General features: G+C 39.2%; 1 protein-coding gene across 1 annotated transcript in view; it reads right to left on the bottom strand.

Annotated features, from left to right (window-relative positions):
- Positions 1 to 1,182: 1,182 nt before the first annotated feature.
- LOC105918981 (protein FAM180A) overlaps positions 1,183 to 18,424 on the bottom strand; it is a 31,013-nt gene continuing 13,771 nt past the window's right edge. Inside the window, exons 2-4 of the mRNA XM_036149388.1 lie at positions 2,699 to 2,745; positions 2,406 to 2,503; positions 1,183 to 1,841 (exon numbers count right to left, since the gene is read on the bottom strand). Of these exons, the coding sequence (XP_036005281.1) occupies positions 1,512 to 1,841; positions 2,406 to 2,503; positions 2,699 to 2,745 (475 nt within the window). The 3' untranslated portion in view covers positions 1,183 to 1,511. The remainder of the gene's footprint in view (positions 1,842 to 2,405; positions 2,504 to 2,698; positions 2,746 to 18,424) is intronic.

The raw sequence follows: 18,424 nt of genomic DNA, 5'->3' as shown, positions 1-18,424 counted from the left end.
GGTCTAATCTCGGTAGTAATAATTGGTCGAGTCATACACCTCCAACCGCAGACCACCACTATCAGCTTTTCTTCCATGTTGAATGAAAACTGCTTCGTCTCCGCTGCATTCCTTCAACCACTGTCGCTTCGCATCCATTGCAGTTGTCGTGACGCTAGAATTGCCTCTGTGGCCTCGCTTAGCGTCACATCGTGCCTGAATGACACCTGCGCATTGGGGATATCATGTAAATTACATTGGCGTTCAATGTGAACATACCTTAACACAACTGTAACAACAGTAATCGTTCTTGTATGCGCGGCGCGATAGGCATGAAAAGGGGTTCTGCTGGGGAAAAAAAGCCTTAAATATGAGACTTCGCCTTCGAAAACAAGCCCAAAGAGATTTTAGAAGAAAAAAAAATCAATCCCAAAGTTGTTAATAGGAGGAATATTTGGCAACACTGTTTCCACCACCCGTGTTGACAGGTTTGCTATGCAGGAGAACAGCAAAATTTGCTAAAATACATGATATTTCATTAAGCCATCAATTAACTGTACACAAGTCATTGACCCCCCCCCCCCCTCCCAGATAAGCTTTGTACGTTTTTGAAAATTGTGAACAGCCCCTAAAGTTGTGTTGCGCTCAAACCTTTTTTTCAAAATTACATTTAGATTAACAATATATTATATATTTTTTTGAAGAGTCAGATCTTCCTCTGACTTGGAGCCTATGATTAAAGAAGCTGTTATTAGCAGTTTATTAAGCCAAAATGACTCTCTCTCTTTGAGATATAGTTGTAAAAGCATCTCCCCATATTTGGGCTTTTGGTTGATAAACGAGAAAACGGCTTACTCAGGGTCTTGGTCTTTTTGTGTTACCGCTCAGTGAACTGGACATGTTTTCCCCGGACAAGCGGTTCTCAGCTCAGTGGACGGAGGAATCTCAGCACATCTATGTGAGCCGACCTCAAGGTCATCTCTCTGGGGAGGCGCTGAATGTTTTTACCTGCCAAAGGTGTTAGGTGCTTCCTCTCTTTGAAGCTCAGCAGCGACTAGGTAACCATGCAAAACGAGCAATCTCCGTGGATAAACTGGATTGGCTCTACTATAAAAATAAACAAAGGCGGCAAAAACTTTAAGATGAAACATTGAGCAAAAACTGGTAAGCAACTGAATTTTTCGTTAAAAAAGTTTATTTTATTCTGATTGGCTCTCTTCTTGGTCTTGTTTCTATGTCTCACAGAAGGTTGCACCAGGAAAACTTGCCATGAGACATTAGCCACTAAGTAGATTCTACTCTCCCTTTAAACCCTGCTGTTTTTTAGAGAGTTAGAGTTTGCTCCAAAACAAAGACTAGATAAGAATATCACTTCCTGGAGGCCGTGTCTTCACGGTTATCAGCTTGCACAGAAACATCCTTACCACTGCCAGCTTTGTAACAAAGCAACTGTGAAAACAATATATACAGAGTTGATATGCCATAAACTTATATTGATCTAGATGTGTAGAAAGTGAAGCTTTGAGTTTTGCTCAGGAGGGTCCGAGGTCTCGTTGAAGAGCTCGGGCCAGGTGCACCAGCGTCTCCATCCACATCTCTTTCTGGTGCGGGTCGCTGATCTGAGCGAGCGTCTGCGAGGCGTACACCAAAGTCAGCACTGTTCTCTCAAAGTCCTGCCGGCTGAGAGGCTGCCGCCGCTCGGCCAGGTCTGCCATCAGGCGCCGGATATCCGAAAGCTTCTTCGGCAGCACGTCCTCACAGATCACCGCCAGCTTTTTCACGCTGCTCAGAGAGGCCAGCTCCTCGTCCGGGATCAGCAGGGGGCGCTCCTCGCCTCGGATCTGCATTCCGGCAAGAAGAATCTGCAAAAAAAAAGAAAAAAAAAAGAGATCAAAACCATATGTGCAATTTCAACAATACTTTTACTCAGTTAAACATTTACTTAAGTGCATTATGCATAAGAACTGATCACAGTGATTGTACAATGTTGAAAAAAAATTATTCAAATTTTTTTGGACTTAAAAACACTGTCCTGCATGACAAAATACATCAAACATAAAAATTAAGAAATTATTTGAATTTTTCCACACCTGAAGCTTAATCTGCTAATTAAAACACAGCGCCCCTCGTGGACAATATAGGAACTGCATATTTTCGATTAAACGAAGTACATGTTTTTTTCAATAATTGTTTTATTATTCTCTTCCTTTTATCTTGTCCACTTGTGAAAGTCAAATCTGATGAGCTCTTTGTGGCATCTTATTGCCACATTGCCAGACAGGACACTGGAAAAAAATAAAAATAAATAAATAAATATATATATTTTTTTAATAATAATACATTTAGCCACAGGGCCGGACTAAATTGTTCGGCGGGCTGGATCCGGCCCGCGGGCCGTATGTTTGACACCCCTGATCTAAACTGACCTCAAAAAGCAGCTTAGTGTCCTCCTCCGAGTGCAGGAACGTGGGGTTGATCAAGGAATACGCCCCGCGCTTTATCCAGTGCGCAGACGGATACAGGGCTGTGGGGACACAGGGACAGCAGATTCAATTAGACAAGCTCGGTTGTGCTTAAGAAATGAAGCGGCGCATTATTTAATGAGGCGAGGGCGTGGGTGGGCCACAGGTCGAGTAAACACAGATTCATTACAGGGAAAATATTATGCGGGTGGCAGAGGCTCCGGCTCCAGCTGAGAAGAGGGTAATTGGTTTTCGACCTGATTCACAGTCGCGGCCGTACGAGTGGCTCTGTAGTCGATGCTTCCTGGAAGAAAAGCAGATCAGGGACCCGGTAATCTGATATGATCAGAATTAAACAGCTGCCGCCTCGTTTCCAAGATAAAATATGTTAAAAAAAAGCTGCCAAGAACAGGTTAAAGTTTGCTTTTTGCTGCCTGCAAAAAAAAAAATTTCACCCAGGTTCTAACTGTTGGTCATCAATGACCAGTTTACCAAAACGTACACATGTTGTAGCCGAACACACTACTGACGACGCATTTATCTGTCTTTTATTGTATTTTGTTTATGTGACCTTTCCCTGGTTGTTTGTCTCTGGACCTCAGGGTTGCACCAGGTGCACTTTCTGCTTTAATGTATCAGTGAACAGCAAACGTCAGCGGGCATCCCGACGTGATTGGCATTTGGAGCGGGTTCTGGGAAGCCTCCCTTTAACCGAAGAAAGCTCTTCAAAACCGACACAGGATCAGGACTGAATGAGGAATGGGGATCATTAAACAAGTAAAGAGACTCCAGGGCAGTAATTAGCAAGATGAGGCAAATTGAAGGAAGAAAATTTTAAGTCTGTCTATTACTCTTGGTATGCATTGTTTCTATCAGCTATGAAGCAATTGTCCTGAGCTGGTCTCAAACATTTTTGACAGAAGGTTTTTCTTAATCAATTAATTATTTAACATCTGAGAATCTAAGTTCAACTCCCAATACTTTGATTTTATGTCAGCTGCACTCCTCATGAAGCCATGCATGGAAAGTTAGCATGGTCAGTTTTTAATACTTATTTTACACGTTTCCAGCTTGCAAAACCACATTAGAGGCTTTCCACGGTATTTGGTTTGTGTAAGAATCTAGGTTTTCCCTGTCAAATTGTTTTACACTTTTTGAATATACGTTTACTTTTTGTGACTGGCTGTGCAGATTCTAGCTGCCCAGAGAGCAGCTGAAACGCTAATTAATCAACTGCACGATGTTCAAAGCAACGTGTTAAGTTTTTGACACAGTAAGGCAACGTTTTATGAAAGGACTGCATACACAGGGTCCACAGTGAGATAAATTATAAGCCCGAGTGTGAATGAGCCATATGAAAACAGAGCGACATCATGGTAATATTAGCCTAGCACTTCAGCAAACAATCGTGGGAGTTTATTGAAAACGGGTTATGTATGTGTCAACAACATATTGATTACAATCCTAAAAAATTGGATACTTAAGTGTCATTAATGAATGAGCTGAACTTTAATAAAATATGGTACTGCTCAGCCAATCAGGGGTACGATGCTATTAAAACACCAAGTTTAAAGAGATCCCTCCCCATTTAGTTCCACTTTCTTTCGGTTTATTGTGCCGTTTGGACATTTGAACTTGTTAGTTAAAAATGTCTGTTTGGGTGGTAAGTCATTTCTGGATTTAACAAAAATACTTTAAAATATAAGTTAGATTAATTTTGTCTTTCACAATTTTTCTATTTTATTTACTGCAACACTCAGATATTCTGCAGAGAAACTCAATATAAATAAGTCATTTTGTATTTATATTTGAATTTTGTTTCTGAAACACCTTTTTACACTGTCCTCTCATTTCTTTGTAATATTGTAATACTTTTTGGAAAAATCTGCTGTTATATTGCACCGATTAACATTTTTGTGTTTTTAAACCACCACTAGATCACTAATGAGGCAAACCGCTCAGTAAAAGCACTGGGATTCAGCTGAATTTGGATCCAGCTCTTGGTCAAAAAGCTTCCTTGTTAGTTCTGGATCATTGAGCCGCCTCGCTGCCAAACATTCAGCGTCAGGTTGCAGCTATGAGGTCGGCCAAAGCCTCGTGTTTCGGCCTGATCCCCGTGTGTACCTGTCTGCTGCGTGGTTCGGATGCAGCCAGGGCTGTCACAGCACAGCCAACATTCAGGATGTACAGAAAACCTCCATCCCGGTGTACCAGTGCTGGGAGGATAATTGTACAAGTGTTGGCCCGTTACGGTTAATCCTCAGTTTATCTGAAAGCTCTCGCCGGCCAAATGTTTCAAAACCAGCAAGGTGATCAGCAGGTGCAGTCCCTTTGGTGCAGTCCCTTTGCAGTGCATTATTCAAAAATGTATTAGGAGTAATGTACTTATAATAATTAATTTTCTTGTTTGATACGTGATTAGAAATTGGTTTATAGCCGCTCTCCAGAATAAAATGTTAAATTTAGCAAATTCTTTTGCAAATAATAATTTTTTTATTTAAAAACACATCAGATATGATAAAACACCAGTGCTCTATTTCCTAAATCGAAAAGTCTCAGAATCCAAAATTGTGTTTTTGACTCTAACATTGTTGTTTTTTTTAGGCACAAAGGTTTGCTTTAACTCTTCAACCATGGAAGTGACGAGAACCCAGCTCACTGTTCCCATCAGCAGGAGTTGCACTGTCAGACGGGAGCCCAATGCAGAAATGTTACAAGTACCAACTTTTATTCTATCACTGATACGCAACATTTCCAGCTTCAAAGTATATTTGGAAACATGAAAATATTTATAATTAGTCTCCTGCTACCACTTGATCTGGAGTTACAAAAACAGAAAACGTAACGTGGAATTCAGGAGTCCAGATTTGATGTCCTGATGCTGTTATGGTTAGTTACTCAGTACTCGAGTAGCCTTATTACTGAATACTTTTTGACTCTGACTCAAGTGATTTCTTGACTGCCAACGTTTTGCTTTTACTTGAGTAAAAATATGAAATTACAGAAACTCATCTGCTGACTTTTGTAATAGCCGGCATTGCAGTGGGCTGAAATGAAAAGCATAAACGAGATTTAAAACACATTCTCAACAAGAGAAACAAACAATTCTCCTTATTTTCATTTCCAAAATAATTTTTGGCCATCAACAGGATTCCCTGCACAGTTTATCCATCATTACTGTTCAGAATAGGAAGGTGCTGACACACGTCCCGCGCTGCCGGCTTTATTTCGGAGAATTTATCTCTCCATCAACCGCAGCAGTTTATAATAAAATGTTTTTTTGATTAGTTAAAGCTATAGTTGGTAATCCCGGACAAAAATATTTGATCTCTGTGTAAAAACTCTGACCAATGCCTGTCGTCCGGACCGAACAGCAGCGATCGGCAGGCCTCAGAAGAACTAAATCAGACCAGATTGTATTTGGGAGATTTTTTTCCCCGCCATCCCCCCTGAGTAGCAGAGGAGCAGGTAAGACTGTGTTGCAAATGCGCAGTTATTCAAAAGCGCTTTGGTCGTTTCTTACGTACATTTACGGAAAATACCGTCCGCTCTACCTTTAATGTTTGCGTTGTTTAGGTTGCAAGGATGTCGAGAAAAAACGAGCCAATGAGATCTGCTGAAAAGGAACAAAAATAAACCAAATTGACTCATTTATGTTTAAAACTTCAAGTTTAACGTATTATTCGCTGGATTTTTGGAGGTCAGCTTACATCCAAAACAAGAACAACACACCTCATGCCTCATGGCAAATATATTCCTCATTCAACTTTATCTTAACTAAAACACAAAGACAAAGTGTACTAACCACATTACCTACTAATCTATGTCTAGATTAATGGATGAAATGTGATGTAGAATTAGGTATTCCACCAGTTTAGGTATTGAAGCCTATTAAGTTTGACGCCTCAGCTTCGGTCCACGTCTCTGCAGATGCAGCCAGATAATAAAAACATTAAATCATGGGAACTGCAACATCCAGGAGTGTAACACTTCATGCATCAGAAGGGCTCCTCCTTTAAATAAAGACAGAAAACCTCTGCAGAGTTCTGCTTTTGAACCTTCCCAGGACTTCCACATGTGGAGCAAACAGAAAATGGAAGAAAAGCAGACCAGGATGCAGCAGCCAGAGATCAGCAGATCATTTCTCCAACATCACAATCATCTAAAGAAGCAACGGATGGTCTGAGCGCCACACCGCCTCAGACATCCGCGACATCCAGCGTTGTGCGTATGGAGAATTTTGACTCATCTTTGTCTTCTGCTTATCTTAATGCACTCAGCAAATCAAACAAATTCCAGATTCCTCCACAGAAACTAAAGTTTTAAACTAAAAATGTAATAAGGTAGCAAAAAGTCACGAAACATAATATTAATCTAATTGTCAGCCGTTAGTGAAAGGTGGCCACAATAATCACAATATTCCAAGAGATCTCACCACACATCACATTCCAAGTAGCATACAGTCAATTTAGTTTTTTTTTTTTTAAATTTCCTCAGTTTGATGAATACATACAGACGTTATGCATATTGATTCATGCATTTCTACGTAGAAGAGGTTGTAGCACCACATAAGATACTTGGAGTTTTAAAATACCACTATTAATGTAAGTATGTAGAAAAGTAAAAATAAAGGAAAGTGTGGGAATTTTATGCTAATCCTTTTAGAACCCAAACAGATAAACCCAGATAAACCTGGATGATGTGCATATTTCTGAACTCTCATCTGCGTATCTGGAGTAAAACCAAAGAGCAAGGGAAGAATATCAACAATCTCACAGATCCCTACAGAGATCTGAGTCATGGAAGAATTTGTCGCCAGCCAACAGTAATAACCATCCTGAGATCCAACAATGCTGTTTTCAGTCCTGGTTTAAAAGGAACCAACAGTTTCTACACTTCTGCGGTTTTCAGGGAGTTTGTTCCAGAGGAGCATCAAACATAAACGCCGCCTCGTCTCGTTTAGGTTTGGTTCCGGGAACCTTCAGTAAGCAGGGCTCTAAAGACCTTAGGGGTCTCCATTGTTCTCACAAAAAGCAACTCACCATGCCCTGATAGACACAATAACAACAAAAAAATGAAGAAACAGACGAGGAACCAAGTTACAAACCCTTGAAAGTGTGATTAAGGCACATTTTTGCCTTTTCCCGTTTGTTTTATAAAAGGAAATTAGCAGCTAAAGAAGCAGAGGAGGGTATTACATAGTTCAATTTATTTAATTAAATTTACTTGTGTAAACCTTTGAACAAAACAAACTTTTAAGAGTAGTTTTACTGCACTGCACTTTTTACTTTTACTTGAGTCATATTATTACTCAACTATCATTACTCTTACTTGAGTAAAATCTCTGGCTGCTCTACCTGCTGCAAGTAACTTCAATAATAAAGAACATGCTTGTTTTAACCAAAATGCAAAAGATACAAAAACTAGATACAGAAATTAGGCTGAGACTTCTTATTTGTGCACAAATTTTGTTATTTTAATGTTATTTTCTATCTGCTGAGCTTATTGAGCCATTTGGAGGTCAATTGAACGTTCAGTAAACAGTAGATATTGTCATTGGAAACATTTTGCACTGTTCTTACATACTGTATGCACATTAACTGCTGGAAGTATTGCTTTCAGGTTTAATGTTGAAACAATGATTTAGAAAATTGTTCATTTTGTCTTTAGTGCATATTTTGTCTTTAAAATATCAGAATTTGCACATACCCTTATGTTTATGTCTGTCCGATCACATGATTTTTAAATATTAAATCATCAGCTGTTATGATTAGTTAGCAGTTCAAATTTGTCACAATATTTAAGCCCTTTCCCACTGATCACTTGTGGCATATTTAGTAACAATTTAGTGTATATTTATATATATATATACTAGACTACTACAAAGCTTAGGTTAATGGACTACATGGCTTTTAGTTCCTGGCAGCAGATCCCTTATCATCTCTTATCTCCTGAATCATCTGTGGTTGTGTGAACAAAAAGGATCTTTGGAGCAGTGTTGTTACACTAGAAGTAGATTAAGCTAATAATCCTGTATCCGTTTTAATTGTATGGTAAATGGCCTCCACTTGTAGAGCGCTTCATCAAGTCCGAGGACCCCAAAGCGCTTTACACAACAATCAGTCATTCAGCCATTCACATGCTGGTGGTTGTAAGCTGCATCGTAGCCACAGCTTCCTGATGCAGACCCACATGAGCAGCTGAAGTGTCTTCTTGCCCAAAGACACAACAGCTGAGAGGGATGTGTTGAACCGACAACCCGCCGTTTACAGGAGGAACGTCCAAATATGCCACTTTTGTTAACTTTTCTTTTCTTTTAGCTTTCCATTTTTCTCCAAGTCTTAGTAGTATGAACAAAGCAAAACCAGATACATTTTGTGTCTACTTTTTATCCATATTTGGCAATTTTTTTCATCTTTTTATATTCATGCCTTCTTTATATCTCACATAAAATACTTTGTGTTGCCCATATTGTGTATTGAACCTGCTATTTCAGCAAAACACGACATAGTGATTATTCTTCCCCTTACAAGTTGTAGCTATCCTCAGAATAAAGTTGAGTACAGATGTCTGATCTCAGTGTCTCAGCTTTCCCTTCTGCTTATTCTAGACGGTAATTCCCCGTGAATGTTTGCATGGGCAGACGTCCCCCTGTATGTCATTCTGCAGAGCCAAGGAACTTGTAATCTCCACCCAACTGCCTGCAAGGAGTTGAGCGAACAACAATGATGCATTAATTAGCTGGGATATTGTTTTTTTTTTTTTTTTGGAAGAACCAAAGCAATGCATAAAGAAATAAAAGTAGACAGGAGCTCTCTGGGGTGCGTCAGAGAGAGGTGAAAAGGACAAAGAAGGGAATGAAATCCCAGCGGCAGCAGCTCATCTTCTGCATTTCAATTCACCTCCAAATGAGTGTTTAAATCCCGTCAAGTGACCGCATTCCTGTGTCTGGGGAAGCAAATTCCAGCATTTTCACTGAAAGCACGCGCTTCAAAATCAATACTCCCAGTGTGAATCCAGTCCGCATGAGAACAAGCTGCAATAAAGTCACGCTTAACAGAAGGGGGAACTGAAGCTGACGTTTACCCATTTATTATTCACATATTCTGTTGGCTGTTTTATTTTAAGTCCAACATCAAAAAACTTTGCAAGGGCTTGTCAATATTTTTCGTGTGATTTATGCAGTCTATCATTAAAATTACCACTAATTTTGCAGTTTTGTAAATTAAAAAAGCAAACAGGGACTAAATCATGGCAAAACATACCATTAGGACCCAAAAAGTGTTCATAGAGATCGCCGGATCAACGCCTCTAATGTTGGAGTTTCATCTTTCTGTGGTCAGATATAGTGTGATAAAGATTTCAAAGAAGGGCACTGGGGCCCCTTCACTGCAAAGACGGATCTAACAATAAGTAAAAAGTTCTTAAAATTTGTCTGCCAATAGAATGAGTATTTTGACCCCTAAAATAACATAATTAGATAAACTGCACTTGACATAAGATGATGATGATGATGAATTGTTCCTATTTTAAGTACAAAAATCTTATTCTATTGGCAGAACATCTTATTTACCTGCTCAAATCAAGGAAAAATACACTAATTTTTAGAACATTTTACTTATTTTTAGTTTAATTTTTTTGCAGTGTTTAAGATATTGCATCACATAAGTATGCATGTCTGCGTAAATAACTAAAATATTTAAGAGTCAATGGGCCAGAGATCCGAATCAGCAGGTTTTCAAGATCTGATCTGTAATCGGCAGGTCAAACACTAAGAGATCCAGATTAAGTTTTTACTTGTGGCTGAATTGATCGCAGCTAAGCACCTCAGCCATTTTCAGGCTTTAAAGACATCAGCTGACAACATGCTCTTTCCTGAATCTCTGTAGATTTGAGCCAAACTCTGGCAGAGTGTGTGCTCTAATGCATAAACTGGGATGATTCTTTGATTTCTTGAGCTCATTTGTTTGTCATTTATCTGTTATAGTCCTTGCAAAACAAAAAGATAAAAAAAAGAAAACAGTCATACCTCCAATAAGATCTAAAATGATTCTTTGGAAATGTTGAAGCAACAGCTCCAGACTTCAACCAGAAGGTTAAAGCTTGGTCACAAACGGACCTGTCACCAAACGAGTAGTTTGAAGACGACAAAATCAACATTTTGGAGTCGCCATGAACGCGTGAAGATCGGGACCTCGTTAAAAATTTGTGGCGGTGCTGTCTCTAGGTGGACGCCACATTTGGGTGCATATTTTGGGCCCCCGTCTTGTCCCTCAGTGTTAAAACACTGGAGACACTTTGGGTTTTGGGGTTGGGGAGATTTTCAGGTCACCAAGCTGTGGGGTCTCAAACATCCCAGCCACAACCCCAAAATTAATCAGCTTTAGACAAACATTTGCATTTATCAAACATTTCACATCAAACGGTTGGGGGAGGATTGTTTGGATGGTCTACTTCCAAACTTCTGGATTTTAAAGAAGTTTATTCCAAGATCGCTTCTGTTTACTCGCGTTTAGCAAACAGAAGCAATCTTGGCAATCCCAATTTACCTAAAACAGGAAACGTTAGATAAAACAGGTTTTCTCCTTTACAGTTTATCTCAACATCTAGATCCACTATATTGGATTTGCTAAAGAGGCATATTTGTGGTTATAAACTGAAGGTGAGAAGCATTTTTCCCTAATAATAAGTTACAGAATGAGTTTTAAAAAAAAAGGAAGAAACGTTTTCCAGAACACTTTTATTACCTTCTTTCAAAAGTAATTAAAGTAATTATTTGATGTTGGAACTGTAATCGACGGCTGAAATGAAACAGCCTCTGTTGTTGTAGAAAGACTGAGCTGTGTGAGCATCAGGACAGGAATTTCCTCAGCGTACGGATCCAGTAACAGGAAGCCAGTCACTTTTCCCTGGAAACGGATCGTTTCATGCGTGTCAAGTGTTCTTAATTACTCCAGAGAATAAACACATTCTTTCCCAGCAGCACATTAGAAACCGATCCATCCTTATCTATGACCCATTTCTATTTTATTACAAGTTTGCACCTTTTATAAACTACCCAGTTCTGCAGGAGAAACATATTCTCTAAGCAGATACTTTCCAATTATTGTGGTAAATGCTGAAACTATATAAATATATATACATTTTCTAAGTAAATCAAACAGCAGGAGTGTCCTCCTACCTTTTCTGCGGTGCTGAGCGGCAGCCTGAGGGCTGGACAGGTAAACGACGGCGAACAGAGCCCACCACCTCCACGCCATGCTGCAGATCCACACACACACAGATCGTCCCGCACAAATCAACGGCCACACCTCGCTGGTCCAGCTCGCCGCAATCACCTTCATAGACAGCGGTGACACCTGCAACTGTATGGTGCAGGATTTCATATTTCCTCCTCCCTCTGTCGGATCTCCCTCCCTGATTTTGCGCGTGTGTGTTCCCCCGTTCAGGGCAGACAGTCTGGGCTCCCATCTGGAAATCATCAGGATTTAGAGAATGCTTGCCCTCCTGGCTGAACTTCCCTCACAGCCACTGGAAGGCTGACTTTACTTGCTGGGCGATATTTATTTATTTATTTCAATTGACTGGATACAAGTGAATGCATTGGTGCCTGAGTGATGACGCTGAATGTTGCCAGATGTACCGCGATGATGATTTCTGCCAGAAAAATCAGAACGGTCCACTTACTTCACCTGGGAACACAAACCTTTAGGAGACATGAAAAAGCAAAAGCTTTTAAGATCCAATGGAGCTATATTTAAGTGAGAAATGCCAAATGATTTGCCTTAGATTGCTCCTAGTGGTTTTATTCTGTGACTATCTTGGCAGCACTTTTTGTAATAATATCAGAATCTGCCTCTTCTGTATTGAAACACGACAAACCTGGTTGTTATTCTCTTGAGGCTGGACAATGCAGTAAAAAAAAAAACTCTTTCGGCTAATTTCTCTAGATTTATACTAGACCAGTATTACCAGAGTAAATAAATATAGCAGAGTTTAAATAGCAATTTAATAAAAAATATTGATCCAAACTAGTTTCCCTATATAAAAGTTTGTTAAAGTTGTTAATGTTCTGACTCGCCACATGTTTTGATTCAGTTTCATTTTCCACACCTACAGTACTCACGTCTGATTATAGCCAGATGTGTAGAAACAAAAAAAAAAATAATAAAAAATTGATAAGAATAAGATCAGAAACACCTTATTGTCCCACAAATTCGGATATTACTAAAACACACAGTTATACAGTAAGGTGGGTAGTAACTAGTTACATTTACTCAGTTACATTTACTTGAGTAACTTTTTGAACAAAACTTATTTCTAGGAGTAGTTTTACTGTAATGTACTTCTTACTTTTACTTGAAATATTATGAAGAAGTATCTGTACTCCTACTCGAGTAACATATCTGGCTACTCTATCCACTGAGAGTAACTTTTCAGAATAAAGAACAATCCTGTTTCAACCAAAAATGCACCAGAGAGACACATCTACAGTTTATATTAAGGTGAGACTTCTTGTTTTTACACCAGCTTTGTTGTTTTGATGGTATTTTCTATCTGCTGAGCGGATCGAGCCATTTACAGCTCAGGTAACCATACAGTAAACAGTAGATATTGTCATTGGAAGTTATTTACACTGTCCTAACTTACTGTATGTACATTAACTGCTTGGTTTCATAAGTTTTATGTTGAAAAATCTTGTTTAGAAATGGGTTTCTTCTTCCTGAATCTGCCACTTTCTAATGGTTTGTTATTTTTTATGTTAAAATGCCAGAATGTGTACATAATGTAGCCTTCTTACCAAATACTTTTTTACTCTTACTTGAGTAACTTCTTGGTTGGGTACGTTTTACGTTGACTGGAGTAAAAATATGTTTTAGTAAAACTACTTTTGCTTGAGTAAAATGTCTGGCTACTGTACTCACCTAGTTATGCACTAGATTATTATGAATAACAAGCCAATTTAACAAACTTATCAGGAAAGGAAAAATAAAGGATTGCACGATTGTTGGTACAATTATTGGTACTATGGTATATTCAGATAAAACTAAATGCAATATTCAAGTTAAACAAACAAAAGACAGCAGCCCATTCACACTATGTGAGAAAAACTACGCAATAGGCCTAACTATACAAGCAAACACCCCAGAGTAGCTAAAGTGTGTGCAAACGGACAGCCTTTGATAGGAGGGAATATGCCCCAGATCTCACCAAGCAACAAGTTATGCCCCAATCTAAATACATTTAAGAGTAGAGGAGAAACAAAGTCACTGGATGCTTATAGAACCATTTCTAAAACCTTTGGTCATGGTCCGGACTGCTTTGCTTCGTCAGGACCAGCGTAAGTTGTTCCAATTAAGAGAAACAGGAAGTCTGCACTTCAGCATAAAATGCTGGAGGAACTGCTTGGGACTCATAGCCAGCTGTTGAGGAATTTTGGCTTACTCTTCTTGGCTTCCTTTTAATTTATCCACATAGGAGGGTTTACAACGTGAGTGGCCCGTTTAAGGCCGTCCTACTGCATCTGTTGCTTCACATAATTTTTTTCGCTGCATAACCTGAGTGAGCCAGAGCGTAAGGTCACAAGATGACGCAGACCCTGACCGTTTCTCCACCACGTCTGACTGTCAGTATATGTTTTTTCTTCTAAAATTCTGTGTTAGTGTTACAGCAAGCGTCAAAGGACACACACCTTCCTAAAGGTTTGCTGCTTGAGCCACCATTGGCAGAAACAACCAGCGCCAAGCAATTTGGGATAACGTCCAAGGACTCTCAGTCCCCTTCGTGTGAAGGAATTTAATGGCACATTGTCGCAGTCCTGAACCAGAAACACAACCACCAGCACAAGTTCCTTTTTCTGAGCTGATTTTCGCCACATGTAGCGGGTTGGCAGCAGGAGAAATGTTCCACTTCTGTCTCATTAGTCCACAGAACATGTTCTCCATCCTCAGGTTCATAAAAATGTATTTTTTGGCAAACTGTTTTTGTGTTAACTTGGCTGTTGTTTTTACCCAGCCTCTTCCTTAATATCAGATTATCAAAAACCAAGGTAAGTGAGCCCTGAAGTGCTTCAGTTGTTGTTCTGGGTTCTTTCAGAACCACCTTGATGAGTATTTGACGCACTCACCTGCTTTACCTGGGAAGGTTAACCAGTATTCCATGTATAACAGCTTGTGGTTGACTGATCCTGAATATTTAGAACTGTCTTTGTTACTTTTTCCGTACTGACAGATGTCGAAGGCTTTGTTTCTTATCAGTTCTTCAATTCCTTTAGATCGTTGCAAGATGCGATGCTTTTTGAGGCATTTTGACCTACTTCATGTTGTCAGATTGGCTCTACTTAATAAATGTCTTGATTCTACAGGTCTGGTCGCAACTATTCCTTGTTGTGGACGGTGAAATTGAGCTCAGCATTTTAAAAGGTGTTTAAGCCGGTTAATTTATGTTTTAACAAATGGCACCAATACTTTTTCACATACGGTCCAGATGAGTGGTTTTAGTACCTTTGGCTCACCTGAGGACACAACTATCCCTACATCCCAATGCTTTGCTATTTTGACTTGTTTATATTCTGCATTCCCCAATGATGACTTTTTTGTGATATCTGAATTCTTTTAAAGTTACAGATCTGTTTATGCGCCATGCCTCATACCCATCTGCATTTTCACTTCTTAAAAACTCAAACGCATCGGACTGCTCTGCTTTACCTCGTCACTTTTCTGACGGCTCACAGTCTTTGAACGGGACATGATTGGATCAGTCATGAAAACTTTTGTAAATTGCTTTGCTTTTATTTTGTTTACCTAACCAACATTTTTTTCTCCAAATTGTCCGTCTGCAACCATCCCTTTGTGAATGTATCATGAAACAAAACAAAAAAAAAACAAACACATCCAGACAGAGACAGATTGAGGAGACAGCAAGTCGACTTTCATATCAAAGTGAGGACCGTTTAAAGCATCTTGATTAAAGGCTGTCAAGACTCTAGTCACTCCTCCACAGCCCCTCCAGTTTTTTATCATCACTGAATGCGTGCAATAAATGCACAGTTTTCTTCTGGTGCCAGAGCATATAACAGCCTGTGTAGGTGCCCTCAGTTCCAAACTATCTTAACAGATATTTTAAGGCTGTAGTCTTTAAAAAGAAAGAGAAACTTTGCAGATACACTGTACCTTTAAGAAAAATGACATTTCAAGTGAGGCTTTAATGCCTGGGCAGTGGGTTTGAAGCACTGAGCTATATTATACACTGGAGTGCTAATAGCCCGCTTTTAGAATGAGTCGCTTTGAAGCCACCAGCCGCCATATTGGTACTCCCTATTCTCCCCCAGTAACTAGGGAATATGTGCGCTACAGCATCGAATAACGAGTATTTTCTCATGTTCAGGGGGGGCTAAAAACTTTTAAAATGTCAAATGCCATATACTTTTATGTTATGTTCTAAAACAATCAAGTACTGAGAAAGTCATGTGCTGAAATATTTAGCATTTTATTAATTTAAATATATATATATATATATATATATAACATTTATAAATATATAAATAACAATATCTTTCCATCCTCATCAGAACTGGTTGGTTTTTGGCACAGATCCACATTTTATTCAGGCTCTACAAATCTTGAATAGAGTTGAAATTCCAAAATTGTAACGTTCGCCTTCTTTTATCCATACCAAAACCATTTGAGACGTGAATTTCGGATCATTGTCCTGCTTTAAAAACCCGTCGCGTCCATTCTTCAAACGTTCTTCCTGTTGATTTGAGATGAAGTTAAAGAATTTGGAGGTGCCCCCTGATTTATCCAATGCACCATACCGCTGAGGACCAAACAATCCCACAGCATCATGCAGCCATTCTCTGCTGTCGCTACAACTGAATGATTCTTTTCATTGTGGCCAAAGACGTTAAGCATTGACTAACATCGTACATTTTTGAGCAGGGTTTTCTGTCTAGGTCTGCACCCTCTCACTGCAAGTGTATGGTGAATTTGCTTCAATTTAAAAAAATAAATAAATAATTAAAATGTCACAGCAGTTCCACATCATGGCAGGCTCGAACCGTGGTGGTACCTGGATTTTTTTTTTTTACTGTTTTTATTTAATCTTTTTTGCTGTTGTTTCATCTGAGGCTATATATGATATATTGGGTGAAAAGGGTAGACACATTTCGGGGTACCTATAGTACAGTGATCAAATCCAATATTTAAACTTGCTTTGAAATGGAAAGGAGGCAAAAAAACAAACAACAACAACAACAAAAAAAACCTCTTCCCTGAAGCTCCTTTCCTTTGTGTTTGCCTGAAGCAGCCCTGTTTCAACTGATGTAAGATGAGAAAAGTTATGCAGAGCCATGCATTTGTGAGTCTGTGTTTGCACGAAAACACAGACTGCATGAATTCAAACTCCCTGTTCTTTGTGCCACTCTGACCACGAGGGGGCAGTGTTACGTCGCAGATCCTCAGGTGATCCACAACTACCCCAACTTGTCCAAGATCCTGCAGTGATTGCTGCTGCTGCTGCTGCTGCTGCTGCTGCTCGGATTCAGAAATAATTGAATTCTATTCAGATAAGGTCTGGCAATATGAATACAGCCACTTAACAGAGATCAAAGGGTTTGTTTGGGTTCAAACCAGGTGGGAACCCTCCAGACATCCTTTGGTTTAATTGCTTCTGTGCTTTAAATTACCGGAATGCCTCAAATATGCAAATTCATATAGGACCACCGCAAATCCAAACTTGAGGTTTGCTTGATCGCACAGAAATGTCTGCGGCTGCAGTTTTATTAATCAGTGCAGCCGGTTGACGTAACAACTGACTCGATTAACCTCATTATTTTCTGTACACGTGATGTATAATGTCCCGTCAAGTCATTGCAACATTTCAAAATCCTTTAAGAGGTTAATGAAGGATCCCTTTGAAAGACTTTGCAAACAAAACCCTAAAGATAACAGCTCAAGCCAACGTGTTAAACGCAAGGTCCCTAAAATATAAATAAAAGGTGTGAACTGTATGACGCTGCATTTGCAGTGCCTTGTAGCCCTTGAGCTCGCTCACATTTTTAAACAATTGCAACTACAAACTTCATTGTGTTTATTTTCGGCTTTCTACGTGACAGACCAACACACAGTAAATAATTGTGCAGCTGAGGGAAAATTGTTGTTTTCAACATTCTATGCAAATGCAAATCTGATCAACGTGACCTGTGAGTAAAACGTTTGAAGAGACACATTTTAGGGAAGCTTTCTATAATTTCTGCTCACCTAGAGGTTAAAAGTTCTGTGCAAATTAGTCCGAGCTCAGTCAGATTTTATGGTGAGTTGCTGCTACTATCAGTTATTAAATCTTGTCAATAATTCTCAAACTTCTTTAGCTCTGGACATTGACTGGTACGTTTTAAACCATCAGTATACTTTATTCTTAACCATCCTTCTGTGGCTCTGGCATTACTATTTCCATTGTTATTATTATGTTCATGTCCAAAGCTTGAAATCCTGCTCGTTAACTTTGGTCTTGAAGATGCTGTTTCATACAGGGCAAAAAGGGAACTAAAAGTAAGCACAATTTTCTTGAAATGAGTGTATTTGTCCTTGATTTGAGCAGGTTAATACGCTTATTTGCCAATGGACTGAGTAATTTGGTACCCTAATATAAGAAAATCCGAAATAAGATGATAGAGATAAGTTGTTCCTTTTTAAAGGGCAGATAATTTAAACTTCTCTGCTCAACATAAAGAATATTTGCTTATTTTTACTTCCCTTTTTGCTTTGTACTGGCAAACATTAGGTTTATGTTGGCAAAAACACGTGCATGACATTTGAACACCTTAGACGACTTTCTTTACACCTTAAAGAGTGAGGGGAGCTAGAGAGAAAAATGTAGGACGAGTGGAAGTAAAACAGCCAAAAAGTTTCTTCTCACAGTGAAGAACCTCTTTGGGAGTTTAAAACCAACATCTAAGTATTAACTAAGGTGAGAGACAGCAC

Source organism: Fundulus heteroclitus, chromosome 17 (assembly GCF_011125445.2).
Source record: "Fundulus heteroclitus isolate FHET01 chromosome 17, MU-UCD_Fhet_4.1, whole genome shotgun sequence".
NCBI classification, from domain to species: Eukaryota; Metazoa; Chordata; class Actinopteri; order Cyprinodontiformes; family Fundulidae; genus Fundulus; species Fundulus heteroclitus.
This window is presented reverse-complemented; position numbering and strand designations above follow the sequence as displayed.